Source organism: Curcuma longa, chromosome 12, assembly GCF_044706935.1.
Source record: "Curcuma longa cultivar G26 ecotype Majalengka, Jawa Barat chromosome 12, ITB_CL_G26_1.1, whole genome shotgun sequence".
Classification (NCBI taxonomy): Eukaryota; Viridiplantae; Streptophyta; class Magnoliopsida; order Zingiberales; family Zingiberaceae; genus Curcuma; species Curcuma longa.
This window is the reverse complement of record NC_133872.1, coordinates 3,194,458-3,222,421: the sequence shown is the minus strand read 5'-3', so window position 1 is coordinate 3,222,421 and position 27,964 is coordinate 3,194,458. Positions and strand designations below refer to the sequence as shown.

Below are 27,964 nucleotides of genomic sequence, written 5' to 3'. Positions count from 1 at the left end.
AAAAGGATAAGGAACAACTACAAACTTCACAGGATCTAGATCTTAACATAGATCTTTACAGGATAATTAATTGGGTTGAAACTATCTCCATAGCTCTGGAAAACAATACAAATTTCATAGACTTCTCTAATATTTTTTATCATAGTCAATTTGGAGCTTCTTTGCAACAGAATTAAGTTCACAGGAACGTCATTTCAGCATATGTGAAGTTTCTCTAGAATGATCATTGTCTTATGGCAGCACCATGGTTATCATCATGGAAGAGTTTCTTTGTGATCCACTGGAGCCTCCTTGGACAATCATGTTTGGGGGCATTGCGGATCCCATTAAAATTAAAAAGAACAAATTGGTATCATCACAGTTAGAAGCAATTTGTAAGGAAAAGAAGTGCTTAGGGAATGCGAAGATGGACAAGAGCAGCATCCACAATGTCATGCTTGTTAGCGGATCGACGAAAATTCCTAAAATGCAACAACTATTAGAAGATTCTCCCGAATTGATGTCAGAGGATCTTCTTCTTGGACGACCACATAATATTATTCTAAACTCGAGGATGAGTTTTTTTCAATCCGGGGCATCTGATGCAGGAGCATCTAGCAACATAATTAGTTTATGTCTTCCGATACAACTATATTCCCCTTTGAGCTGTGATGAGAAGAAATTGAGACTATCAACCTCTCTTTTGGATTTTGAAGAAGAACGATTGAGGCTACCAATAAGGAAGATGATCAATTCGTGGCCTCCTAATGTCATATTCGTCAGCAGATCGACGAGGATTTCTAAATCTCAACAACTATTAATTAATTTTATTTATTTGGTGCAAGACGATCTTCTTCCGGGCGACCACCTGACACTACTCTAAACTCGAGGACGAGTTTCTTTCAACCTGGGACGACTGATACAGAAGCATCCAAAGATTTTTATTATTAATTTTGATAATTTTTATTTTTAGTAATTTTTGAAGTTTTTGATATTTAGAGTAGTTTTGAAAAGTTATATTTTTTTATTTTAGAATTTTTTAAATCCGTTTAGGATTTTTAGGAATTGAGTCGGTTAAGAAATTTTTCTTTTTATTAGGAATCTTTCTTTTCGAATTTGTTAAGAAATTTTTCTTTTTATTAGGAATCTTTCTTAGAGTTTGAGTCTATATAAACATGTTATGAGTTGATGTTTAGGGGAGGAAAATTTTAATTTAATAATAATTTCGGCAATGTCATTTATTTTCCTATTCTATTATTCTTCCAAATTAATAGGTTTTAGAAGATTGTTTCCGACGTTCGCAGTTGAACTAACGGATTCAATATTGCCCCCGGGATAATCGCTATCCCGCCCGGCGTCACACGGCTAAGTTGCATGCCCTCTCAAAGTTGACTAATAAACAACAAGTCAATTAGTGAGATATTTTTTTGATAAATAGTCTCGATACGTAGCTTTTAGAACGAGTAGGGCTATAAACAAGTTAAGTTAAACTAAATTTGATGATATTAAAGTTTATTTGATAAGGTAAGTAAGCCAAGTTGAATCAAACATAAAATAAATTAAAATTTTAAAATGATTATTTAAACTTGACTTGATTTATTTTTTACTAGTTTGAGTTTGAGTAAATTTTTAAATTTGTTTGATTGTTTAAAACTTTTACCGTTTAAGCTTATTTAATTGGTTATTGAATTTGATATTATAAATTTATTTATTTATTTTAAAATTTTATTTCTTTATTTAACATATGGTTAGAGTTTATTGATGAATATAATTTATAATATTATTCATGAATATTATTCATGAATATTATTCATGAACGTTATTCACTTTAGTAAAAATCTCAGTGCCTCACATAGTCGGTCCTACGACTATCTGTGAGGAGGTAAATCAAGAAATTGTAGTTGATCACTACAGAGGAGGGTATAGATTCGATCCTTATCTACTTCAGTAAGTTTGTCTCGCAGTAACTAACTCAATATGATGTCCCATGTTCCGGCTCGATACCGACGACGGTCAAGCCACTAGTCAATAATGTGTCACCTCAACCTTTATTGCTTCCGTCGCCGAGAAGAACCTGAGGAAGAAGAACTGAATGAGCGGATTAGCAGGACGTCGGGAATTCCCGGTGAGGTCACTCCGACACTCAACTCAGAAGAGAACTAGAAGAAGTAGGATGTAGAATTAAAGAATTTTCGATAGATTTTTCTTTATACCTGCGGGGTTTATATAGTAGCAGAGGGACGTGATCTTTGGATCTTGACGTGTGTGATTGGCTGTTATTGCGTCAATAGCGGCCCAATCTCATCTGATGGTTTTCAAACATCCAACGGTTCAGCAATGTTGATTATCCTCATCCGACGGTTGTACACATACGTGTACAGTATTTTAGGGGACCAAGTTTGGGAATTTGGTCACTATCCTTATCCTTTTATATGAGCTGATAAGTCTGAGCCAAGGAGAAGGAGTTAGCGCGTTTGCCCGTTAATGGCCGAGCTGACGTATGAGATCAGAAGATATGTGACTGATTTATATGAGTGGTCGGGCTGTGAGAGCATGTAGCTGAGCATGTATGAATCGCCGAGCTAAGTTATGAGATCGGCTTGTGAGGCCGGGACCAAGTCATTAGGTCGGCTCGTGAGGCCGGGACCAAGTCATGAGGTCGACGTGTGATACTGGGACCACCAAGTCATGAGCTTGGCTCCTGAGGTCGGCTCTTGAGGCTTGAACTAAGTCATGAGATCGACTCAATACTTAAGGTCGCATTCCGATACCTGATAGAGCTCGACACAATGCTGAGGAGATATCGTGGCTTCCTTACTCGATGAATGCTTATTTATTCTTTTTCAATTCTCTTGCTTCTCGTTGTACCCGATATCCATGTCATCACTAAATTCTGATATCTACGTCATTACTAAATATTCCTACCAGATCATCTCAAAAATATTCATAAATATTATTCGTGAACATTAATAAATTTATCAAATTTGATTATTTAAATAATTTTATATGTATTGAATGAATAAATTCTTACTTAAATCCGAATATCAAATTTATTTATAAATATTCGATTCTTTTCTTTACCGCCGACGAACAATTAAAATGGATCAATCAGATAAAATACGGTGTGGGGGGTCAATCTGTTTATATCCCGTGTCAGACCAAATATAATATGTAATGAGTGGTATCGGATATAATATTAGTAAGGAGTGTGCGATAACGGTTTGGTTTATCCGTTCTTTAATTGCTTGAGGTTTAGACCTACGAAACTTAAGTTTTTTAAATAATATCTAAAATAAACGGTTAATGTTAGGTTTGTCTACCGTTTAAATTTCTACAATAGAGTATAAGAAAGCGAATATCATCCTTGGTATGCAACCAACGTGAAAATTGGACAATCCTGCAGGAATTCATTCCATCAAGCATCACAGTCCAATTCAAGAATCCACAACCTTAAAGCCTCTTCCACATGAACTCACAAAAAGCTTTTGCTTGTCTGTATAAGATTTTCCTCTTCATTGTATTATGACATCTACACTGTCCTTGAGGGCAAGAACAAATGGAATGCATATAATGTTCTGGATTGCAGTGAGACTTTGGTAGTCATCTACTTATTGCAATGGCGGATATATAATATATAGTTCTATGTTGAGTTGATTTATATCTCATTCGCTACTTACTGCTGATGTCCTTTACCCACTAAACCTTTGAACACCTAAAAATATCTTTCGACAAGATAAAGGTGGAGCCCCAAATGATGGTGCCAGGGGATGGAATGGAAGATGGATCGCTAGAGGAAGATGGGATGGATAGGAAAGGGTAATCCCCTTGATCCTGGTGGTGAACAGATCTCCGATGATCAGCGATGCAAGGCTATATATCTTGATCTATGACTAAGATCTACTCTCCATTAATTTGGATGGACTAAATCTAGATTTAACGGATAGTTTAGATCGCCTCGGTTCTTGGATGCACGGTCCGTATTGGTTCAGATTGGATCTCTTCCAACCTTGAGCTCATTCCTTGGATTGAGTATATACTCAATTTGAGCTCAATTTGGATCGATTACTCGAGTCCTTGGCTCCTTGATTACCTACAAAAATCGCATTAATTCAAATAATTAATATAAAATACTACAAATATAAGATAATGTATATTAAAGCCCAAAAATAATTCAACTCGTGAAATATAATATAAACATGAATTTAAGACACGAGAAAATAAAAAAAGTTCGAATATAGGAGTCTAATTATTACAACAAAATGATGATTATCAATCATCAGGAGGATCAATTGGAAATTGACATGTACAAATCATATTTCATGTAATTTTCATGTTACATATCTATATCTTGATCGCATCCAAATTATTTTAAAGGGGTATTCTTTACTCATAAAATTTGGCATTGTTAGCATCAACTAAAGAATACTCGTGTGTGTTGTACATAAATCACATGTAACCCAAGTTTCAAGAGATTGTTAAGTTTTATCTAGATATTTGATGGGCTTATATGTTATTTGTAAGCATATGGGTTTATGTCATTGCAATATAAACTCATTAAGTACGTGATCTAACTAATGATAATTAGAGTTTGTGTTATTGGAGTTTATATGTGTAAAATTTATTAATCTATTCTGTTATTATTGATGGACTGATAATAAAATTAGGGTTTATTGCTATATATAAGATATGGTCTCCATAGAACAGAACATTACAAGATCGTCTTATTTTTCATTAGTGAGGTGAGTATGATGTCATCACTTTAATCCTTATAAAAATAGATTTCATCGGATGACATAGAGAAGATAGTGATTCCACTACATTCAAGTCATATTTATTTTGTCCATCACCATTTCAATTTCAATTTAATTGTCACTATATGTTTTGACGATGCTAGATATATTTTCTAATTTTTTTTTAATTCATAAGGTTTTAGAATTCTTGATTCGAAAACTTCCATCAATCACTAGAATCTCTGGACCTATCAATCAATGAGTTCTCCAGAAAGATTCCAAATAGTTTGGCAGACTTGAACTTCCTGAGCTATATAAATCTGTCATATAACTTCAGCAACTGGGGAAGATACCATCTGGTTATCAACTTCAAACTCTCACAATTAATGATACTTCCAGGTATATGGGCAATCCTGGGCTCGTTAGGAAGTGAAAAACTTTACTAGATTAGGACAAAAATAGATAATAAAAAAAATAAAGAAATACATACAAATTTACGTGGAAAATTTTTAACGGAAAATGGAACATGACAATTGAGATCTGTAATTTAGTTGTCAAAAATCACCGGTAGAAGAAAGAACTTGTAGAGTTCTTCTACATTCCATTAAATGATTTTTCTTTATAATAATCATCTCTGGATTATAATAATACCTCATCGATACTTATGTATTAATTCAGCTTGTTATTCAGTGTAAAATTTTATTTATATTTGTTCAATAGGTTAATTAAACGAACAACTTTAAATAAGCCAATAATCTGGGATCTAGAAAATTTGAGCTCATGAAAAGAAAACATTTTAATTTTTTTCTGTTTCCATCGACAATTTCATTTTATTCAATAATAATATGAAAAACGTTTTCCCCAACTAAGCTAATTCACACCTTTGTTACGATTCCACATTTAATTCCACAAATGCTTATATTAAATCATTTGTAGTTCTTCGGATTGACCGGTTCAAGGATCATTTAATTCCACGATGTCTTAAATCTAAATCGTTAAAATCCAAACTGATCAATCCAACGATCCACATGAAACTAGAACAGGCGGACTCAACGAGTGCGTCGTGGGCGGCTGCGGCCGCCCACGTGCCAGGAAAAGAAAAGAATTCTTTGGTCAACGTATTTGACACGTCACCCTTAACCATTAAAAATCTAACAGCGTGGACCGTGTCGTCTTCCACCTACCAATAAGCCCAAACGAAGCTTGCGAAGCCACAGGCGTCCATCGATTTCTTCTCCTTCGACGACACGCATCGAATCGAAGCCTGAGAGATGGAGTTCTCCGGCGTCGTGCCCCGTCGAACCGCGGCCGTCTCCGGCGTTCTGCCGATTCGCGTTTCTGTTACAGGATCCATCCCCACTGCTGCCCCATCCAGGGCGCGCTTCGCGAGGAGGGTTAGTGCTTCGGGTCGGAGCATGGGGCTATCGGCGTCGTTCTCAGACGTGGGGCACCTCGAGTACTACGCCTCGCCGGTCCGGTGCGGGGGAGGGAAGTGCAAGAAGGAGGAGAAGAAGAAGGCAAAGCTGGTGAAGGGGCTTTCTAAGGATCTTGCGGCGCTGTGTTCGATGGGCATCGGCGGCGTCGATGCGAGCCAAGGGCTCGCTGCGGAAGCCGAGGGGAAGATGATCACGGTGAGATTTAGATTCATTTTGGAAAACTGCTAATTAGGAATTTGTTGAAAATTCTTAAAATTTCAGTTGAATCTTCCTTTTGTATTCCGAAAACTTGAATTCTTTTGTCTGGTGTGCTATTGTTGATTGAAATCAGGAAGCAGCAGAACTTTTGATGGCAGAACTGAAGCAGCTAAGAGCGCAAGAAAAAGAGATGAAGAGAAAGAGAAAGGAAGAGAAGGCGGCAACGAAGGCTGCGATGAAGAAAGGCTGCAATGAATCATCCACAAGCTCTTCTTCCTCAGAATCCAGCGACAGCGAGTGCGACGGCGAGGTTGTCACTATGAACAACCACCAAGCTTCTATTATTGTTCAAGAACCCGAGTCCAAAAGCCTACCGATCGCCCCTGCAGCTCAGCCCAAACCAGTGGAAGAAACAGAGCATCATAACGCACAAAAGCCACCGCAAGATAGGAGCAACTACAGCGTAGCAACAATTGGCTCTTGCAGTAGCTCGAAGCGCACCGCGCCCGCGACCGAGATGCCGGCGAACAAGGTCGAAGTGTGCATAGGAGGCAAGTGCAAAAGGTCCGGAGCACTGGAGTTAATGGAGGAATTCAACAAGAAGATTGGGAGCGAGGGTGCAGTTGTTGGCTGCAAGTGCATGGGCAAGTGCAAGGAAGGGCCGAATGTACGAGTCGTGAATCACCCCGATGAAGCCATTGCTCCGAGGAACCCTCTGTGCCTTGGTGTCGGATTAGAAGATGTTGGAACAATCGTAGCCAAATTTTTCGTGGAGAAGAAGGCGCAAGTCCGGTGGCATCCTAGGAGCTTGGAATGGCATCATTGTAAATTATAGAATAACTTCTTTTTTTATCTTCTTTTCTCATTGTTTGATTGTTATGCTCTCATAATTATTTATTTATTTATTAGAAAAGCTGAGATTGAGAATCATTTTGTATTGAGGTTAAGAAAAACCCTCTCCAGAAGATATAATGGAGTAAGCTATGAGGATTCTGAGAGGAAATTGGAAATAATTACTTCTTTAGCGACCAGATTGCAACAAGAAAGTACGCAACAATTTTGACAAAATCGATTAACTCCATTGAATAATTGAACAAAATGCACTGCACACTTTTCGTTTCAATGGTGTCTCGAATTAACTTACCGATGCCAACCATAACAGAGAGTCTGCCTTGAAGATTGGCACAACCTTCTCGGAAGAAGGCATTAATTTACATACACGCAACCACTACTTCGATGTGGTGGCTAACTTCTCTTCTACAATCGTGTCCAAACAGTTTGTATTTGGTGTTTTCACATTGTTTGTCAGTTCCAATCTATAACTTTGTCAATCCAATCTATATCCCTAGTAATATTGTTTCTCCCTGTGTGGTCCATGGATTCATTACTGTGCTAGTCCAACAGTCATTACAATTCAAATGACCGTCACTTCCTCCATCAGTTGAAGCTTGAGTCAAATGGAACTCGATCTGCAACCTCTGGTGGAGGGATGTGTTGGTCTCGATCCCTTTCTTTTCCAGTTCCAACTCCTCCTGCAATGGTATAGCAGCTAAGAATCTATTTATGTACTCTCTGCAACAGTCTTTCCCTCTACAAATTAGCTCTTCATTGTCTTCAGCTCCCTTGTTTTCTTCACAGCAAAGATACATCTCTGTGGTATCGTCGAATCTCAAGACATAAGCTTTCTGGCATCCTTCGTGTAGTCGCTCTCCCAGAGTATCCATAATATAGTATGCGTCTGCTTCCAACTTGAGAATGAAGAAGTGATCATTCCAACTAATAATGTAGACCTTACCGTCTCTTGCATCGTCGCTTACTATCTCAGCCCAAACGTCATCGAATGACATTAAGCCATGCAATGATTTGAAGCTCTCCGGTTGAAAGAACCCAATGAAAGATTTATCATGTAAAATGGATATAGGCCTGGTTTTCGCTTCCAATATCGTCTCGAGATCAAAGTGCTTGTCTGGAAACCGCTCGATGTATGACTTGTTATTGCACAACTTTTGCCACTCCAATGAGCCTTCTCTGATAAGTGCATCAAATTCTGATCTAGTTGGAGTATTCAGATCGCTTCTGTGGAGGGCATCAGCAATCACTGCGACAATTGCTGTGCAAGCACTCTCTCCTCCAGCAGTTGGATCTCGCTGATCAATGGAAGCAAAGAATGTTTGAACTTTGAGTTTTGCTTGTTTGTCCCTGCTCACAAATTCTTCACTTGTCCATCTACCAATGGGATCAATATCATCTTGACTAGAGCCCCCCGACGATCCTTTCTGGTAACACAATGAAGGGCAATTATAATTGTCAATACCAGCCCTACGACAGTAAGATCTAAGAAATGAGTTATAGAAAAAGTTTGCTTACATTGATGTTATCAGAAAAAAAGAGTTCTTGAGACAAGGAAGTCCTTTTGCTTTCTCCATCAAGATCCCTATATGAAAAACTACTTTTGCTCTTCTTACGCCAGCTGAACCATCTCTTTGAAGTAGATTCTGGCTCTGGGCTTGATATTCCACTGCTGCTAGCAGTGTGACTTCGGTTACCATTACCTGACAATATGTCATCATCTTCTGTATTTCCTCTGTCAGAGCTTCCTGAATTGGATCTCTCAATTTGTCGGCCCATTTGCTCTTTTTGGGTGTTTTCTACATTGGCTGATGAACTCGGTTTTACGTTGCCAGTACTGACCTCAGTGAAACTGACAGTAACCTGCAGCATCCTTAAAATTAGCTCAAAAATTCACAATGAAAAGAAGTCGTAATAGAAGTTCTTTGTATTTGACTCGAAGATCTACTCCTGCTCTAAAAGAATTTCGAATATCCTATAGTTCAACTATTGCAAAAGGTAATTTGTAGTGTCGAGACTCAGAAAGACCAACAAATGCAAGCTCATATTTATCTATTCATACATAAGAAAGAAGTTCTAGTTAACGTCATAGATGCAGAATAAAATAGATTGTTATGGTTTGTCCAGTGTGATGCTAACTTGAAGAAAGCTTTGAATTCCTAGTTCCTCCAAACTATTTTGGTGTTAAAGCTAAGAAAGTGATATCTATTGTCCATCTGAACGCGCAGAAGTAGGGACTAGGGAAGGAATCTTACATAGAGCATTCCATAACTTGACAAGCTGTCCGTTCCTAAGGAGATGGGTAATCGCTTCTTGAGTTCCTTCTTTTCTGCCCTTCCTCCTGTTTTCTGGGACAGGGATTCCCTAGCCCATTCAACTAGGTCTACCGTTGCTGTTCCGATTCTTTCAAGTTCCTTCACCTCAACTCCATCATCACTATTTCCCTGAAGAAGTAAATTTAGACATTGAGAAACAAATTGAAAGAAACTAGAATCTATTGAATGGAAATACTTCAGTCAAAGGAGTTCATCAGTTCAAAGAAATCTTTAGAATTCAACGCATTTCTTCAAGAATGTATTATTACAGAGCTATTATAAAACGAGGAAACTGTGTCAAGCAAAGTGAAGACCTTAAAGCCAAATAAACAAGTTGATAAAAGAACAAACTAGTACATATCGACTTAAGAGAATAACAGCAAATAGTATCAAAAACCAGAAAAAAAAAAGATTCAAAGTGAATTTAATCATGGTAAAATTTTAGGACAAGTTCGCATCCCAGTCTACAGAAAAGCTTGAGAAACTTTTTCCAGTTCAGAGATTGTCTAATTCTCTAGTTCCCTTTTTTTCCCTATAATTTAAAACAATGATGTTGTTGTCAATTTTCAAATTGCTCATCGATTGATTTAAGAATCGCATATTAAATTTCTTACTAATACATAAGCTTCAAATTGAAACCAATAAGATTGGTCTGTTAATGTTCCTGTACCAAGCGATTGAATGTAAACGGTCAAAGATAAGAATTGACCAGTCTTTGTCATGATAAACACATCTAAAATCTGTTGGGATAAAAAGTCCACGATAGAAGATATGTCATTGGTGCGAGACTTTTAGGTATTTTAGGTAGAGTTCAAAAATAAAATCGGTTTGGGTCCTGGAAAATATATTCCATCGGATTTAACAAAATCAGCTAATTGAACAACTAACAATCATCAAAATGTTAAATGTTTTCTTGGTGAAGTATAGAACAGAATGTTCAATTGCACAGAAGTTCAAATTAATGGAAAAAATCATAATAACTCACATATAGGACAGTAAAGGAGACCTCCCACGCTCTGCAAGAATCGAGTCCGTCGATCGGACCGGCGACCAGATCGGAGTCGCGAAATCGGCACACCTTCTCGAACCTGTTCTCCTGGTCGCCGTCGCCCCAACGAGCGGCGGCGACGTTCAAGCCCTCCTCCTCCACAATCCTCTTCGACGTGACCCCTCGCTCCGGCTTCTTTCTTCCCACGAGGAAGGAGAGCGCACCGACAACCATGGGCGACGGCCGCCGGCGCCACTCGATCTCGACAGCGGCCGCCGCGCCTGACCCCGGCAGAGCTGAGGGAAGGCCCTCGACGGCATCCACCCTCACGCAGACCTTGAACTTCTTCCGCATACGCATATTCTCCGGCGACGGCGGGGATAATCTCATCATCGTCTTCACCACCATATCGATCGATTCCACTAATTCGTCCTCGATTTCGCAGCTAGCCCCGATTCGATGCGGAGAGTATCGCAAGTTGCTGCCGTTCTATCTATAGAATCAACAGCCTGGAGGAGGCGGAGTCTTCCTCCCTCCTGTTCCTTTTGCGGCAGGGGATGCCGCGTTACGCGACGTGGGCGGTTTCCTCCCACGTGAGCAGCCCGTGCGCCGGCTAATTTCCAGCGCATGCGAATTAAATAAAAAAAATCTTTTATTCCATGCGATACTAAAAATTGATATCCACGAGCGCAAATCGACCTCCAAATTTGAAGAGTGCCACGTGGACGGTGATGGGTCGAGTCAATTCGTGATCGCGATATGGGCTGTGTCGTCTCGTGCACGACGACGACGCGACAGCGAGTGGCGACGCGGCCCGTGCGCTGACTCGACGCAGAAAAAAGTTTGGGTACAACTGCTATGCACGCGTCCTCATAATAGGTTTCCCAAGTATATGATTGGTCTGAATAATTTTCCACCATTTGACTTGAATCCTAAATAATATTTTGACTCTTCATGTCGGGAAATTTTATACTATTCTGTAAAATAAAAAATAAAAAATAACTACTGACGCATAAATGCGAATAAATAGATTCTTTTGGAGTTGTTAGCAAATAATAAATAAAAGGAATGGATAAAGAGAAATGGGCATCCTGTCGGTGGCTGTAGTCGATTATAGTGACGTAACGGGAATAAATATATATATATACAGCATTTTTCTTGCTTTACTTTGTGTGGGATTTAATTTAATTCACGAAAAATACATGTTCAATTTTCATTAAAAAATTATATTTTTGATATGTTGTTTAAATCTTTTTGATGAAATTAAACCCTTCTCGAGTGTTATTTTTTTTTATCTTGATTAGTGTTAAGCAGCTAATAATCTCAATTTTGATATATGACCTTGTTAGGATGCAATAGTTGGCTGATCGATTTGATAGTATATTTTAATTATTTAAAAGTAAAGATAAATAGCTGATAAAAGACATAGTTAATAGATACAAGACTGAGATGATGACATAATACAAGACTTGACTTAATAGTTGCCCCTCTAAAATTTGATTGATTGATTTCAAGCTAAGTATCAAACGAAAGCTTATCTTGGATAAGATTCAATGTTGCTTCTCTTCTGCAAAAGGTGGATCCGCCACCTTAGCGGCCCCACACGGTCGGCCCCACGACCATCTGTGAAGAGGTAAATCGAGAAAGTGCAGTTGGTTACGACGCAGAAGGGTATTACCTGACTTCGCCAGGATTCGAACCCTTGCCCTTCAATGTTACTTCTCGAGCAATGATGTAGTGGTAAAATGTTCAATGATTTATCTAAGTATTCATGTTCAAATCTCAATTACAATTATTGGACGCAGAGCCGTGTTCGCTTCCGAATTAAAAAACTGATTGAAATTGTTACACGCACATATAAAAACTTATCCTTTCATTAAATTGAATCGGACCACACTGAAAACAAGATTATTGATGTGAATCTTATTACTTTGAAAACCCAATGATCTGACAGAAAAATATGATCGAGAACGGGTAATGAAAATGCTGCTATAAGCTTTGAATGCCCATATTTGTAGATGAATTGGTCAAAGATCAAAGAGCCAATCAATGAGATGCATTCAAATAAAGAAATAATGATCTGTAAAGAACTGATAAGACACGAGCATGCCAATGTTGAGCTCAATCAATCTCCAATCATTCTAACGTAATCTAAGAAAAAGTATGAAAAAGCTGGTGCCTTGCTTTTCTCCCCACTGCTCTCATCGTCAACTAAATCAACTCCCCCATCATTTCGTCTTTTCACACACCCAAAAATAACACACAACAAAAAGGAAATTTTTAATTTAATAACATTGTTGAGATCCAAAAGCCAAAACTGAAAGCAGAGCAGAATTGGAGTCAGCTAAGGTAACTATACTCACTCACTGCTGCAAGAGCTTTCTCCTTAAGATGAACAGTGGTCGAGCCAACTCTTGATGCTGTAAAGCTGTAAATCTTCCGCCCATGGTACTGAATATTCTCCCAATGATATAATAAATAGCGAGCGATGCGTGTAAGACCAGGCCATGTTTTTTCTCCTTACTGCATGCAATTAAGTGTTTTAGGCAGGGAAAAAGACACGAAATGCAACGTCAAGTCTGGTGGCTGTATTTATAATGCAGTGGTGGAGGATTTCACATCTACTTCTTTTCCCTCATCCAGATCTCCCTCCTCTTCCAAATTCTCTCCATCTCCACGATTCTTTCCCTTAATTTGCACTTTTGGGAGTGGTTCTTGTGTCCCCCTGGTTTCCTATTACTGAGCTTTTTGTGTTTTGATTCTGGTATTGTTCAGTCTGATAGTGTCATCTTCAAGTCTTATTCTATGTTTTAATTTGTAGTTTTTGGTTTTCTCTGTGTATAAATCATGGAATATCCCTTGAGATCGATCCATGAGCATACTACCTTTTCCCCCTCTGCTTTGGAATAATTTAACAGTACTCTCTCTCTTTGTTTTTGTTGATCTGATATCTGTGACTCGTTAATGGCCTCGACAGGTTTGGAGAACGATATTAAGCCAAAAAGATGATGAAAGGGATGAGAATAACCCAGCAGCAGCACGAGTTGGCGATGGTGGAAGAGAACATGTCCAATCTCACCTCTGCTGCCTCCGGAGAAGCAAGCTTCTCCTCTAACAATCCAGCTCAAAACAAGAAAAAGAGGAACCTGCCAGGAAATCCAGGTCAATTTAATTTTCATTCTTTAATTCTCCTTTCGAATCACTAATTTTAGTAGTTTGGTAATGAATTCAGACCCAGAGGCTGAGGTGGTGGCATTGTCCCCCCAGACCCTGATGGTCAGAAACAGGTTTTTGTGCGAGATCTGCAGCAAGGGATTCCAAAGGGAGCAGAACCTGCAGCTGCACCGGCGAGGCCACAACCTGCCGTGGAAGCTGAAGCAAAGGAAGGAGATGGTGAGGAAGAAGGTGTACGTGTGCCCGGAGGCGAGCTGCGTCCACCATGACCCTGCCAGGGCTCTTGGGGACCTCACCGGAATCAAGAAGCACTTCAGCAGGAAGCACGGCGAGAAGAAGTGGAAGTGCGACAAGTGCTCCAAGAAGTATGCCGTTCAGTCCGACTGGAAGGCTCACTCCAAGATCTGTGGCACCAAGGAATACAAATGCGAGTGTGGCACCCTTTTCTCGAGGTAATTAGCATACATCTACTAATTCAAAGATAATCAACCGATCATATGTCCAATTATATATTGAAGCAACTCTATCATTCGTTCAAGGAAGGATAGCTTCATCACTCACAGGGCCTTCTGTGATGCACTGGCAAAGGAAACCGCAAGTGTCAAGCATCACCAGTCTCCACTGCAATTTCCTCAAGATTCGCCCTCCTCCCTCCTCCACCTCCAGCAGCAGCTCCCTCCATGGCAGGGATCCTGCAGCTCTGGTTTGACCCAAATAGACCAGCTCACTAATGCTGCAATCTACCATCCTCCAGCCAACTACAATCTATCCCCTCACATGTCAGCCACTGCACTGCTTCAGAAGGCATCTGAGATGGGTGCAACCATGAGCAGACCTTCAAACTTAATCAGTTCATCTGCAATGTTTGTAGGCCATGGTGGGCGTGTGGAAAACATGGTTATGAGCTCTCTGACATCAACCACTGCTCCAGAATTAATGGATGGCTCTTGTTTTAGGGATGCATTTGAGGGGATGGAGGGAATTGCATGTCATGGAGTGACAAGAGATTTCTTAGGGTTACAGGGACTCCCACAAAGGAGCATCTTTAAACTTCATGGGCTGGAGCAGCAGCAGCATCAACAAAGTAAGAAGCCATGGCACGGTTAATTAGCGACACATATGGAGTTAGTTTAGTATTTAGTTTACAGTTAAAGAGATCTAGCACACCCAATAATTGGCGGCCTTGCCTATTTTATTTACTACATATATAAGACATCGAGCACATAATTAAGCATATATTTTATTAGGGTCATATTATCAAAAGGGGGAAAAAATGTAGACTGACACAGCTGGAGGCGTTTTTCAGTTAATTTTCACCTCATACTCTCTCCTTTCTGTTTGATATATGACTGCAAATCTAGTAAATGAGTAAAACATAATTCCCATATGAATACAATATTGCTGCTATCGAAGGAATACATCTAGGCATACCTAATGAATGGGTTGATTTTCAATTTAATACGTTGTTTCTATCGGAGATCAAGGATATTGATCAACTATCGATGAGTTATCTTTGAGGTTGATGGGTTCTAATGATTTGATAAAGGATGATTTTGTAGATCTTTGTACAATTCAATGAGAGTTAGAATGGAAGCGAAGACAAAGCATACCTTAACTTAATTAAACAATCAAGTAAAGTCTTTAAGGGTAGAAAGTAAAAAGTAAAAGAAAGATTAATGGTTTGTCTGTGTATCTATGCTCTTGAAAGTGGGCTCTCTTTTATACCATCTACTGGGAGAGAAGTATGAACCCACGTTTAATTAGTTGTGGAACTACCACGCAGATCCACACCCTCATATTCGTACCCCAACCACTCCACGTCCTTCGTTTATCATGGTATCCATATTCCCTATGATGTTGAAGAAGTCTAGCATAGCCGAGCTGATAGAGTAGGGCATGATCAAGTTGAAACATAAACTCCATGTTCAGACTGTGGGATTGCCACGTAGATCCACATGCTCTTATTCATATCCCAATCACTCCATGTACTCCGCTTATCACAGCATCTGTATTCCCCATGACTAAGGGGGGTTAGTGATCGCATTTGGAGGTATCTGGAAGGAGTCTAGTTGAAAGAGTCGGACGTGATCTAGTTAAAGGAGTAGGGCGTGATTGAGCTGAAAGAGTCTGACATAGTCAAACTGAAAAAGTCAAGAGTGGCCGAATTAAATGAATCGAATACCTATTAAGTTTGCCTCGACATACTGAAGCATATTTTGACTTAGCACGTTGACACCTCAGTGCTCTGATTGAGCTGCTTTGGATCGACCTTGTCCAGAGATGATCTTCTTTCCTCTTTGACTTACAATCCGCTTGTATGTTACTTGTCCCCGCCACATATGCAATTCGACTAATTCATCAGCTGGTCTTATCGATGAATTAATGAACTAGAAATCATTTATATAAAAGAAAAAAAAAGGAGTGAGTCCACAGTGAATGGGCTGAAACACAGCAACACATACCATGCAAACTGAAGAATGAAAATCTTGTGGGAAAGGGCTAACGACAGAGTGCGGCGGCCTCGTGTCGACAGTCTCGCTCAGAAAACTTCCTACGTTGACAGATCTATGAACTCCATGCTGTCCTCCGCCTTGAATTCACCCTCTGAACCAGTCGCCACGATGTCGACATGGTTGGGTCACGCAGTGCAATGGCGCCGTAATCCGAGGACACACGGACGATCCTGATGCCCCCACACTCCTGTATAACTGAGTACGGCGATCGGATCCCGTCGGTAACCTGTGTCAACCTTGTTCTTGTTTTTTACTGGATGACATTTTTTTTATTCCCAGACGATGACAACATGTTCCTTGCCTCCTCCTCCCCCTCTCCGATTCTTCATATATCCATCAATTTCTCCTCAGGCCTTCCCCTTTTCCGGCTTCGTCGCCATGCTGGCGGCGCTGGGCACCCTAGTCGTTGACTTCGTGAGTACCCAGTATTACGAGCGGAAGCACCAGGCGGAGACGCCACCATCCCCTTCGGGGATCGCTGTCGTTCCAGCGGCGACGGACGAAGGGTCCACGTCGACAGGGAGCGAAAATGATCCAATGCACATCGTCAGGGTGGACGCCCACTCGGCGAAGCACCGCCATAGCCACGCGAATGCGCACTTCGACGAACTACCCACCCGCCACCATGGCCACGACCACGACCACGAGGAGGAGGATAACCTGGGCGGTTCCTCTCACGTACGGCAAGTGGTGGTATCTCAGGTATGCTCAGTTATCCAAAACTCCATGAACGAGGCACGCAATGATGAACTAACGAATTCTGCATCTTCTAACGTCTAAATTTTGGAGATGGGAATCGTGTCTCACTCGGTAATCATCGGCCTCTCCTTGGGCGTGTCACAGAACCCCTGCGCCATTCGGCCGCTGCTGGTGGCGCTCTCCTTTCACCAATTCTTCGAGGGCTTCGCATTGGGCGGATGCATTTCCCAGGCGCAGTTCAAGAAAGCGGCGGCAGCGGTGATGGCGGGGTTCTTCGCGGCGACGACGCCGCTGGGGATCGCGGTCGGGGCGGGCGTGGCCTCGGCGTACGATGCGAGCAGTCCGGCGGCGCTGGTTGTGGAGGGGCTGTTGGACTCGACGTCGGCGGGGATTCTGATCTACATGGCCTTGGTGGATCTGATTGCTGCGGATTTCTTGAGCCAGACAGCGAGGTGCAACGTGCGATATCAGGTAGCGTCGTACCTTGCGCTCTTCGTGGGCGCCGCGGCCATGTCGGCCCTCGCAATCTGGGCTTGACAAGGGACGAGTGATTTCCACGCGCGTGTCCATTCGGCTTCAGTTTTTCAGTATTCAGATTCAACCTTCTAAATTGCCATTGTTGTCATCACTTCGATCTCTATCGAGAAAAGCTTGCTGCTCGCTCACGTTGTATTTTTTTTTATCATGATTTACGCTCTTATCAAACACTAGACAATTTAAAAGCTTTTACACAACAAATTCAGGCAAGTTATAACAAAATTAAAGCGAATGAAATTTACACAAACAACAGAAAACAGGAAAAAGAATTCCCAACGTTCAACAAATCCTTCGATCCTTTTGAAGTTGTACAAGTCTTCGTCTTTGCCTAGATGTTCCATTTCCCAATCTTGATGCGGAGCTTTACTTTGCAGTCTCCGCCCGTAGACACCGCCGCCGCAGTCGCCTTCCCCCTTGAAACGGCGGCGTTGATCCCCTCGCACAGCACTTTGATCCCAATCTTCTTGGTTTTCAGATTCCCGATCTTGACCCCGGCTTTGGTGCGCATCTCCACGTCCACCATTAAACTGGTGCTCTTCCTCAGATCTGCGGCCTCCGCCGCCTCCAGCTGCTGCCTGCCGCTCGCCGCTGTTGCGGAGAGTATCTTCGTGCTCCGCGCCTCCTGGACGAACCCCTCGAACGTGCCGTCGCCCACGTCGACGCCGCTGCCGGAGGCAGCGACGACGGAGACGGAGATGGGGTCGTAGAGGAAGACGAGCTTCTTGTTGGGGTTGCGGACGGTGACATTGAGGTCGATCCTGGAGGCGATCAGCTGTCCCGCGGCGGAGACGTTGAGGGCGGCGACGCGAAGGGAGGCGATGGAGAAGGCGGGGCGGTGGGGGCGATAGACCGCGTAGAAGATGCCGACGGCGATGGCGGCGAGGAGGATGAGGAGGGCGAGCAGAGCGACGGAGCAGAGGCAGCAGGAGCGGCAGAGGCCTCGGCGGGCGGAGGAGGAGGTGGATTTGCTGGCGGCTTTGATTTGGGATTTCGTGGGTGGGAGGGAGGCAGATCGGGGCGGCGGTGGTCGGAGGTCGGGCTTGGACCATGGGTTGACAGCTCGATCCGCCATCGCTCCTCCTTCAACTTCTTGGAGATAATTCGGAGAGGAGCTGCTTATTTATCTGTGTGCGCGCGCGCGCGAAAAGGAGCGAGTGAGGAAGAAGGTGATGAAAACAACTAGTCAACTGCCGGATGGAAAGCTCGCGCCCACTCAACAAACACTGGCAACGTTTTAAATTACGCCAAGAAATTGAGGAAAATATTGAATGAATTGTTTTAGAGTATCTTAATATTTTGAATAATTATAAATTTTCCTAGCTGAATGATTATTTATTCATCTTAAATGGAGTACAAGTAAGATGGACAGAATAAACTGCCGAAAACGATTGGCTGCGTGATCCAACAACCGAGTCCCGATCATGATCCATTTGATTTCTTAAACTCTAAGCGAATACCTCAAGTTTCATGTTACTCGAGTGGGATGTTGCAACTGATCAATTAGGCCGCCTATTCTTCACGATTGCAACAGATAATCGTAGGATCGACTATGTGAGACCGCTGGATAGCAAATTTCATCATTTACTGAAGTGTGTTTAAGAACTAGACAATATGAATATATGAAACCAAGCTGAAACAATATATAGATTAAATTATTTATTCAAGAGCAACTGAGTAAATGATAAAATGTTGATAAAATAAGTTGATATGAAATGAATGTTCAAAGGCGACCAATCAATAGATTTAATGATTAGAAGAGTTAAATTTTTTAGAGTGAAAGATGTAAAAATAGAGGGAGGCAAAAGAAAGCATTAGACAATGTAATAAAAAAAATAATTTAATTAATTTGTAATATTGCCTTGCACTCCAAATAGTTGGGACAAATACAACTAGAAAATGTTGATGAAATTTTAAAGCAAAAGATGTTGTTTATGAGAAATATTACATTTGGCCAAGTTTCTGTAATGAACTGTCAATATCATCAATGTCGATATCATATGCAATGTTCCCTTGCACATCAATCTGTTCTTTCTTGGTTGTCAGTTGGACCATGAATCGGTATATAGACGTAAGTGTTAGAAAAAGCAAAATTAATTCCCATATCAAGGGGGGAAAATGCCAGATCACCTTGACAACAGAAGCTCCTGTAGCAAATTTTTTACCTAGCTTCTTCGATGCATTACTTAATTTTATACCTAAAAGAATTGAATTAAATAATTAATTTTATATCGCCATCGACTGCAGCTGCTCAGCGGCCTTGTCAGTATCCGATTCCACTAATGACCACATTTTAGGATTAGTGAAGGATTGGAAGGTGAAAGGTGTAAAGGGTTAAGGAGGATACCTTTGAGGAGATCGGGGTATAGATTTGGGGAGTGAACGCGGAGCCAGGGCTTGCACTTCTCTAAGTCAGAACCGTACTCGAAGTACTCGACGGGCAGCCCGCAGACACCGCAATAGAGGACGCGCACCGGCTGCGGCTTGTCCGCCATCGTCGTCGCCGGCGAGGGGAATTTTTGCGATAGGAGAATATTAAGATATTAGGGCTGGTAATGGACCTGGTAGTGTCCGATTAAATTAAATTTAACCTCTAAATCCGGCCCGGCCCGGCCCAAATACCTTCTCTTCCTCTTCGCTTTGAGGAATTTTATCGAACAGATTTGCCGCATCTTGTGAAATGGAGATTTGCAGATGGCGGAAGCGGCCTCCTCTATTGTTATTCCTCGTCCTCATACTCTCCCTCCCTCTCTTCCTTTCAGGTGCCAATTTTAACTCATCCTCCTTCGATCTCTCGTTTTCTGAGACTTGTTATTATGGTGTTTGGTTTGTAGTATCAAGACTTTATCAGAATCCTCAAATCCAAGTAGAGTTAGAGAGAAGTCGCCCTAAGAAATCAGATCACCTTGTCCTCGGACCAGCAGCAGGACTGGGGTTGCCTAACCGCCTCCAATGTCAGGGTATACTGCTTTTCCTCTCTTTGGTCAAACTTTTAAGGTTTTCATGAGCCATGGTGGCTGTGCTAGATGTAGTTTAATATCGTCCTGTTGTGGTAATTTTTTTTTTTTTTTTGAATTTTCTCCATTTGTATATGATTGCCTCAAAGACAACATCGGACAACTGTTTTTATTGATGTTATATATGGCAGTGTAGACTTTGGACCTAGGGTTATCTCTAAAGCAGTTCTCTTAATTGTTGATAATCCGTGATTATTGGTTCCAGTGACCAGTATTCTTTCCCTTAGTTCTAGTAACAAAAACTTGAGTTAGACCACTGTTTGTGTACGGATTTGATTTTTTTCCCTTTCTGTTCCTTTGTTTTTCCCCTAAAGAGAAATATTCTAAACTTATTACGAAGCGTGATCCCTAGATTTTTGGATAGCCTACGTATGTTGTGGAGTGCTATGCTTCTTAACCAGTTACTCTATATAATTCTTACATCAGCTGCTTCTTTATGACCGTATCATTTTTAGATTATAGCATTGTACAGATTGTAAATAGTTTGTTCTATGTTTTGATGGTTCTTGACATGAATTCTGAATCTTGAGCTTCAAAATTGTAATTTTCTTGCATCGTTGTCCTATTTTCAAACACTTTTACACATTTTTTTTTTCTTTTTTCTCATTGAATTAAATTGCCATGTATGTGCCACTAGCTGACATGTGGATGCTTGTGATTGGGTTTCTGATTGCACGTGCTTTGTGCTATTTTGCAACAAGAATGGATGCAATCAATTATGCCACATTTGAATTTTTGTTCATCATGTGTCTCTTTCACAGGTCTGAAAGCTATCAATAAGCTTCATTCTTTAAAATCAAATCAAGATGTTCAGATTGGGGATAGGGTTTCTTTTGTAATTGTTTACACAGTTTACAACAATTCTTATGGATCAAACTTGGCAAGGATGGATGACAAATTAGCTGATATTGTGACTGTTGGGAGTAATTTCTACAATAAAGTTGAAAGATCTATGGCCATTCTTAATGCGTTCATTGACTTCATACAGGTAATTTGCCTTTGTAGAACTCAAGTTTACCACCCCTATCCATCTATTTTGTAGTCAGGTATGGCACCAGGTCATGTATTTACATAACATCATCTTCTGTTACTTTAAGTCACATTTTCTACACCCAAGGAAAAGTTTGAAAAGGAAGCTTTTATTAATGAAATTCTTTAAGGTTAAGAATGTAATACCACTGTTGAAGTACTTACTATCTGGTTTTGTTTGTCATATGGGGCATACATGAGTTATATTTTTATACTATATGGTTTCCTAATGCTCATTATAGGAATTCAATCGTTAAAGTTCTTTTCTGTCCATGTATGTTTGGTGTTTTGTTAACTTGTTTTTCTTATACATAGAAATCTGCAGGTGTCAATGCCAAATAGCAATGTGATTCTACTGACTGATCCTTCTTCCAAATTCACGTTGAGAAGAAGTCAAGCAACAACACTAGCGATTCCTGGAGATTATTCGCGAGGAAATTTAATGCTTCAGAGAATCAAATCATACATTGTAAGATCCACCATCAATCAATATTTGCATTTCTTGATTTTCATCTTTTCTGGTTCATTATTTTGAAGGAGGAATGCATACTTCTACTGTTCTTTCTTGAGCATAAGTGCTCGTTCATTTAGTTTGGCAGATTGAATAGACTGTGATGTTTGGTTACTCCAAGACATTCTATGTTTTTAAGGATAGTTATATCAAAATCTATGCTTTTTGGAATAGACTCTTTCTTTTAAGCAGATTGTTTCACATTACCAACCAATCTTCTTGTCTAAGAATTACTGTGTAGCCCATAATGATTATTATCTCTCACATTACCTATTGTTCTTTGGTGGCTGTTATCCCCCCTTAGGCTTTTTGATATTTATAAACTCACAATTTTTGATGAATTTTCATAATTACTACTAAAATTCTCTGTCATTTAGGTAGATGGATGTGCAGAGCCTGGAGAGGCTTTTGTAGGCAGTTGGGAGCTGACCAATTTTTGTTCTAGTTCTTGTGTCAGTTTGGCAACATGTGTAGTTACTTTCTTTTCTCCTTTTGAAGATTAAGGTGCTAAAGTGGATGCCACTTGTGCTAAGTTTTATTCAACACAGTGAGAGTGTGTGTAATACCAGTAGGATGTATTTGTAAGGAGAGTGTATCCACATGTTTTTAAGTGACATCTGTAGTATATGTCCGTCAAAAATTGAAGGTGGAAACTTCAGATTTTCGAATGGATAATTTTCCCAATTTATATCAATATACTACTTACACAATCCACAAATTTTAACCATACGTCGAAAATAAAGATTTCACTACAAGGCAGTGAACCAAAAAGTTTTTATTAAATTCTTTTGATTTTTTTCGGCGTGTATGCCAGAAAAATTAAGGAATACACAGTAGTCCAGAAATGGAGAGTTTATGGATGGCTGTGAGTGAAGAATCTACTGGTGGTTGTGCAGAAACTAATTATTTTGTGTATATGAGAGAGAGTAAAATCTAAATTGTATCAGTGTTGGATTAGCCCCTAAATTATTCTTTATTGTTATCTAAGCATTCTGATGAAAGCTAATGTGAAAACTGTAAACAGAAAGATTGTATGAGGATTAGTATTGGGATTATTATCAGATGCATGAAGATAGCAACACTATAGTGGTAGAATAATGTTTAACTTATTTATAACATACAAAAGGTAACATTACCGAATGAAGAGAAAGAAATTAATTAGTTCAAAGGGCTGTGTTTCCATCTATATCTATCTCTCTCTATATCTATATTTGTGAGCAGGATTGCTAAATAATGAATCATTTTCCGAAGTTAAATTATTCTGGGAAGCCTTTATCATATAGCGTGGAGTATATCAGGACTTGAAATATGTTTTATTCATTTCTCAATTCTTTGGTACTTGTGTTAGTGAAGTTCTCAACACCAAATATATATATATATATACACACACACACACACACACCCGGTGATATGCCGTGCGCCTTCCTGTGCGTGTAGCGTCCATGACTGAGCGCGTGTCGGGGCGTCTAGAAGTGATCCGGGCATCCCGCGCACTCAGTCGCAGATACTGCAGCACGGGAAGGCGCACAGCATATTATATATATATATATATATTTAATGTCATGTAGTCAAATATCTTATGCAGAACATGACTCTCTGTGTTGTTGACCTAATGTAGGCATTTCTCGAAACACAAATTCAAGAACACCCCAAGAGTTCAAGGTCTTCTAGTCACTACATTTTTACTGACTCTGATATTGCTGTGGTAGATGATCTGGGGCATATATTTCATAAATATCCTGACTTTCACGTCGCTCTCACTTTCCGGAACAACAAAAATCAGCCATTAAACTCAGGATTCATTGCAGTGAGGGGCACCCCAGATGGATTACACAAGTTAGTTAAAGTTACAAATCTTTTAGGATTATGATGGCCTTCTTGTCATTACAAATAAGTTGGGCAATGTTTTTGCTGCAGAGCAAAAATCTTTTTGGAAGAAGTCGTGGACGCATACAGCTCAAAATTTATGCAGGCCTCACGCATGCTTGGAGATCAGTTAGCTCTTGCATGGGTTGTTAAATCTCATCTACCATCTTCTCTTAAGAAATTCAACAGACATGAAGCCTTTTCTGGCGAGCTTAATGGTGTCTCAGTTCTCTTTTTGCCTTGTGCTGTTTATAACTGGACCCCTCCTGAAGGCGCTGGCCAGTTTCATGGCATGCCTTTGGACGTACAGGTAAGCATAGTAGCACTGACCGGATCAATAATGCCTCATCATTATCGAGTTGTAGTTAGATGACAATTTGTTGTTACGGCAACTGAAGTATGTTTCTGCATGAGATGTTCTTGTTATCAAGTTATTATCATTGAGCTTCAACCTACATGCTAGTTCATCAGCATGAGTTTGGCTTGCAGGTTGTCCATTTCAAGGGTTCAAGGAAACGATTGATGTTGGAGGCTTGGAACATGTATAATTCAACCTCCAATCTTCCCAATATGCTCTGCCTTATCTTGAAGAGTGGGAGGACAAAATATGACTTCTGAAATCGCATCGGCTTCAGCAACCACTGTCCCTGTATCACTAAAGTTGTGTTAAATCTCATTCTTTTTCATACATGTCTAATTCTTTATGACTAGGAGAGCTCGTTTCGTTTCATCTCTTGTACGTGCATTTTTCTGCCATGGCTACGATTTTAGTTGTTTTAACTGAAATTGAGTTAGTTTTGTTGGTACAATTCAGTCAGTACCTTTGCAACAATCACCGATGGATAATTCATGCCTCAGGTTCCAATTTATGAATGACAGAGTGATAAAAAAAAAATACTGATAATCAAGATGAGATATTCATCTTTAATTTAAAATTTCTATAATTAACAAAATATTCTAACACAGAGGCGGTTCGTCTCCATTTAGGCACACGATTAATACTAAACAAAATTGTACGATTATTATTTAATTTCCTCCTCGCACGTCCTCTGCCAAGTAAGGATATTAATTAGTTCTCGCCCCCCACGTCCTTCCATGGATATAACAGCCACCATCGCCCTCCTCTACCGTCGTAATCGCGATTTGAATGAGAAGGACGGCGGCGGTGGCGGCGGCCGGCCACGCGGTAGCGGTCGTGATAGCGCTCCTGATGGTGACCGTCGCGTTGGATTGCCTCGTGACGTCAGCGTATCTCAGCGCCGATGGCAGGTCGTCGCTGCACGTCGTCCCACTCACTCACGACGCCGTCGAGAATCATCCAGTGGTCGTGCTGGGGCTGCCCTGCTTCGTGCTCGCCGTCGCTTGCTTTCTCAAGGAACGTCGAAAATAGTCGGAGACGAAGGGAAAAAAAAATTCATTAGAAGATTCTGCAAAACTTTTAGGATTTATAGGATTCTGCATGTAATCTTAGACATCAATTACTATAGCTAGGTTTTATGGATTCTGCAGATACAGATGATAGAATAGATATCGCTATCGTTATGGCTTGTTTATGCAACTTTTTGATATTGTACCATGAACATATATATAATCCAAAAGTTGTCAATGTTGATCAGAGATGATGATTTTCTGAGCAAAAAATTAATCCTATTAATCTAGGCTTATACTGAATTATATGAAATAATTTACTTTTGTTTTTTTTCTTCTGTTTTTCTATTATCATACTAAGTTATGGGTGTTATAACGGAATCAAGCCGCACCGTTCGAGTCCTATCCACTTGGTCAATCTTAACTTTTGACGTCGATCCACTCGGCCAAGCACCGCAAGGAGTCAGCCAAGCTAGGAAGGAGTCAACCAGCTCAGGCAGACTCCTCAGGACGAGTCCGAGTCCTCACTCAGGCCGAGTTCTCAAGTAGACTCCTCAGACCGAAACCGAGTCCTCACTCAGGCCGAATCCTCAACAGACTCCTCAGGCCGAGTCCGAGTCCTCACTTAGGTCGAGTCCTCAGGCAGAGTCCTCAGCAGACTCCTTAAGCCGAATCCGAGTCCTCAGCAGACTCCTCAGGACGAATCCGAGTCATCAACAGATTCCTTAGACTGAGTCCGAGTCCTCAAGCAGAGTTCTCAGCAAACTCCTCAGCCCGAATCTGAGTCCTCAGGCAGAGTCCTCAGCAAACTCCTCAGGCTGAATCCGAGTCCTCAGCAGACTCCTCAGGCCGAATCCGAGTCCTCAGGCAGAGTTCTCAACATACTTCTCAGGCCGAATTTGAGTCCTCAACAGACTCATCAGCCCGAATCTGAGTCCGCAGCAGACTTCTCAGTCCGAGTCCTCACTCAGGCCAAGTCCTCAGGCCGAGTCCGAGTCCTCAAGGCAGAGTCCTCAACAGACTCCTCAACAGACTCCTCAGGTCGAGTCCTCACTCAAGCAGACTCCTCAGGCCGAATCCGAGTCCTCAGGCAGAGTCCTCAGCAGACTCCTCAAGCCGAATCCGAGTCCTCAGTAGATTCCTTAGGCCGAGTCTCAGGCAAAGTCCTCAAGCCGACTCCTGACTCTGAGCTAACTCCTCTCCGTCAGCCAGATTCCACCGTCTCGATCCAGATTCGACTCATACGAATTTCACCTCTCAGTGCCTTGCTCCATTGCTCCCATCCTTTCTTCTGACAGTCTCATACCCCTTAATTATGATCGTTGCTCTGACACCCACGTGTGAAGTGACAATTCCATCATATGTCAATGATGGGACTTGTAATCTAATCATTCCATATCTCCCTGACAATATAATAACTAACGATGGGACAACCACCTTAATTAAGATGGGATGTGACTTCCCTTCTCTCATATATAAAGACCACTCCCCCTCTGCCCTCAGGTACACGCGCTCACACACATACATACAATACATCACTGCAGTTCCTTCTTCTTCGTCTTCTCCAGCGATTGACTTGGACGTCGGAGTGGTCACGCCAGGGCACCCCCTGGCCTTCCTTCTCACGCTTTCTTTGTGTTCTCAGGTCCCCTCCTTTGGTGTTGAAGATTGGTGGGTGGTGATGTGTCCGGAAGCGCATCTCAACAGGAACATATTTAATTTGGCACTGTCTGTGGGAAACTTCTTCTTCCTGGTTGAGGCGTGCCATGGACGATCCCACCAGACCAACTCTCATCACCATGACTAAGAAGGTTTAATCGCACAGTGACAGTCGCTGTCCAAGCTGCTTCGCAAAATCAACCCGTTACTCCGACGTTGCCATCAAAGATACTGACAAGATTTGCTAAGTCCCTTGAGTCACCATCTAAGTCAGCGGCAGAGGAAACTGAGGGCAAAGAATTAACTCGATTGAAAATTCTACTCATTTGCGGCCTTATCGAGTCTCGGCCCATATTGCTGCAGTCGACTCCTAGGAGCCCGACTTACTCCTTATCCTTCCGCAGGAAGTCCTAGTAGGTCAGGGTGGACCGAGGGGAAGGAAGTCCTGGTGGGTCAAGGATTCAGACATCAAACGGAAGTTTTCCGTTTGAGGGGGGGCCTGTGGTCCTTTGTTTGAGGGGGGGATTGTTGGGTTGCAAAGGTGCAAACATAGTCCCACATCTATAACACATGGAAAAAGATCATGGGTTTAAAAGGATGGAAGATATCTCCATTGACATGAGACCTTTTGGGGAGAGCCCAAGAGCAAAGCCATGAGGGCTTAGGCCCAAAGTGGACAATATCATGTCATTGTGGAGATGTAGACATTCTTTAGACCCTACACTTCCAAGTGTTTTCTGTTATAATTTCTTTATGACTAATGATCATACTCCTTGTAGGCCACTTCCTGAGTCCTCCATATATTCTCTGGTCTCAGGCTGGCTCTATCGGTAATTGTCCTTTTTAGGGTTCAACTTCTCCCGACTCGGATATAGTCGGGATCGAGCTCAAATTCAGGTCTCGGACCTGCTCCATCAGCAATTGCCCTTTTCAGGGTTCAACCTCTCCCGACTCAGACATAGTCGGGATCGAGCTCAAATTCAAGTCTCGGACCTGCTCCATCAGCAATTGCCCTTTTCAGGGTTCAACCTCTCCCGACTCGGACATAGTCGGGATCGAGCTCTAATTCAAATCGGGCCTACTAGATTGACAATTGCCC

The 27,964-nt window shown here is 41.3% G+C and overlaps 6 protein-coding genes across 6 annotated transcripts; 4 read left to right on the top strand and 2 right to left on the bottom strand.

Moving 5' to 3' along the window:
• Positions 1-5,906: 5,906 nt before the first annotated feature.
• Positions 5,907-7,273, top strand: LOC141842926 (diacylglycerol O-acyltransferase 3-1-like). The gene is made up of 2 exons (XM_074730912.1): positions 5,907-6,340; positions 6,477-7,273. Exons 1-2 carry the CDS (start codon positions 5,981-5,983, stop codon positions 7,176-7,178), a joined length of 1,062 nt encoding a protein of 353 aa, XP_074587013.1. The 5' UTR covers positions 5,907-5,980; the 3' UTR covers positions 7,179-7,273.
• Positions 7,274-7,400: 127 nt separating this feature from the next.
• On the bottom strand, positions 7,401-10,974 carry LOC141842922 (uncharacterized). The gene is made up of 4 exons (XM_074730909.1): positions 10,493-10,974; positions 9,448-9,636; positions 8,711-9,055; positions 7,401-8,619 (listed from the first exon to the last, which is right to left on the bottom strand). The coding sequence occupies exons 1-4, from the start codon at positions 10,901-10,903 to the stop codon at positions 7,681-7,683; spliced, it is 1,884 nt and encodes a 627-aa protein (XP_074587010.1). The 5' UTR covers positions 10,904-10,974; the 3' UTR covers positions 7,401-7,680.
• Positions 10,975-13,040: 2,066 nt separating this feature from the next.
• LOC141842924 (protein indeterminate-domain 7-like) lies at positions 13,041-14,979 on the top strand. The gene is made up of 4 exons (XM_074730911.1): positions 13,041-13,259; positions 13,473-13,657; positions 13,728-14,121; positions 14,209-14,979. Exons 2-4 carry the CDS (start codon positions 13,501-13,503, stop codon positions 14,774-14,776), a joined length of 1,119 nt encoding a protein of 372 aa, XP_074587012.1. The 5' UTR covers positions 13,041-13,259; positions 13,473-13,500; the 3' UTR covers positions 14,777-14,979.
• A 1,485-nt stretch (positions 14,980-16,464) lies between these two features.
• LOC141843467 (zinc transporter 10-like) lies at positions 16,465-17,418 on the top strand. The gene is made up of 2 exons (XM_074731522.1): positions 16,465-16,893; positions 16,972-17,418. Exons 1-2 carry the CDS (start codon positions 16,465-16,467, stop codon positions 17,416-17,418), a joined length of 876 nt encoding a protein of 291 aa, XP_074587623.1.
• Positions 17,419-17,629: 211 nt separating this feature from the next.
• Positions 17,630-18,490, bottom strand: LOC141842927 (uncharacterized). The gene has a single exon (XM_074730913.1). It carries the CDS (start codon positions 18,488-18,490, stop codon positions 17,747-17,749), a length of 744 nt encoding a protein of 247 aa, XP_074587014.1. The 3' UTR covers positions 17,630-17,746.
• A 1,605-nt stretch (positions 18,491-20,095) lies between these two features.
• Positions 20,096-24,638, top strand: LOC141842923 (uncharacterized). Its single transcript, XM_074730910.1, has 7 exons — positions 20,096-20,177; positions 20,250-20,375; positions 21,194-21,420; positions 21,787-21,930; positions 23,591-23,808; positions 23,890-24,148; positions 24,328-24,638. Exons 1-7 carry the CDS (start codon positions 20,096-20,098, stop codon positions 24,454-24,456), a joined length of 1,185 nt encoding a protein of 394 aa, XP_074587011.1. The 3' UTR covers positions 24,457-24,638.
• Positions 24,639-27,964: the final 3,326 nt, after the last annotated feature.